The following is a 1,035-nucleotide window of genomic DNA, read 5'->3' as shown; positions in this document are numbered from 1 at the left end:
CAGGTTTTGAACCCCATAAATAACATCTTGTACGTTGCAATGCCTGAGGAGCTACCACCGGAGGCTTCAAAGGATACATTCATCTCCTTGCTAGAGTTTGCAGAGGAGAAATTGGATGTAGATGCGGTTGTATTGTGTGTACGCAAGAACCGATCAGATCGCGCACGTCTCCTGGAGACATTCTTGATTATGGGCTTCCAGCCGTTATCAAGAAAGTCGCCGATGGCACCACCAGCTACTGCTAAAGATTCTGAGAATTTCTTCTTCATCTACCATATTGAAGACTAAGCTGACATGTAAAATCAATAATATCCAGATCCAAGTATGTGGTGCTGGCTCAGCCTTAAAAACATCGAAGGGACAAATATAAACATCTGAAATTACCATCTAACTATTAAGCACTTTTTAATTAAAAGGGACAAATGCTTGCATGTACCTTAAAAGTCTGAGCTATGCACATCATACTATATGTCAACTTGCAGAAAAAAGTTAAGAGTAAAGGCAAAATTATCGTACTTTATTTAAAATCCATTACAAAATAATATACAAAAAATTATGAAAATGTAAAAAAAATTAAAAATGTATAAAACAAAAAAAAAATTACTGTTAGGCGAATTATATATTCAACTCCTACACATATGATTAAAAAAAAATTACATCTTTATTAATTTTACTAACAACATTATATATGAATTCCATTATTATTTTGAATTTAATTATTTTTCCTTCATAAAATTTAAACTTGCAAATTTTGAATTATTCGAACTTATTTTATTTTATCGATTATTTTTAGTGTATTCCGTTTATTACAAGGTTTGGGAAAGAATTATTGTTTCGTAAATTAACAAATATTAAACATTGATAAAAAGTTCCGCAAATTATTTGATTCATTTCAAAAATACATCTCCATTCAATTGTCATTAATTTGCTTACGTCTAAGTATTCAACAGGACTAATATAAAACAGGAAAAAAACATTATAAAAATTATTTAAATCGTAAATGAACTTGTGTAATAAAACGGATGAAAAAAACCA

General features: G+C 29.9%; 1 protein-coding gene across 1 annotated transcript in view; it reads left to right on the top strand.

The window, feature by feature from the left end:
* The window catches only part of LOC118743421 (ornithine decarboxylase antizyme-like), a 35,513-nt gene extending 34,478 nt beyond the window's left edge, over nt 1–1,035 (top strand). Inside the window, 1 exon segment of the mRNA XM_036476073.1 lies at nt 4–1,035. Within this exon segment, the coding sequence (XP_036331966.1) occupies nt 4–288 (285 nt within the window). The 3' untranslated portion in view covers nt 289–1,035.

This window comes from Rhagoletis pomonella, unplaced genomic scaffold (genome assembly GCF_013731165.1).
Source record: "Rhagoletis pomonella isolate Grant_MI unplaced genomic scaffold, Rhpom_1.0 Rhpom_scaffold_00007, whole genome shotgun sequence".
In the NCBI taxonomy this organism is placed as follows: domain Eukaryota; kingdom Metazoa; phylum Arthropoda; class Insecta; order Diptera; family Tephritidae; genus Rhagoletis; species Rhagoletis pomonella.
The sequence above is the reverse complement of the archived record's forward strand: the minus strand, read 5'-3'. Positions and strand labels throughout refer to the sequence as shown.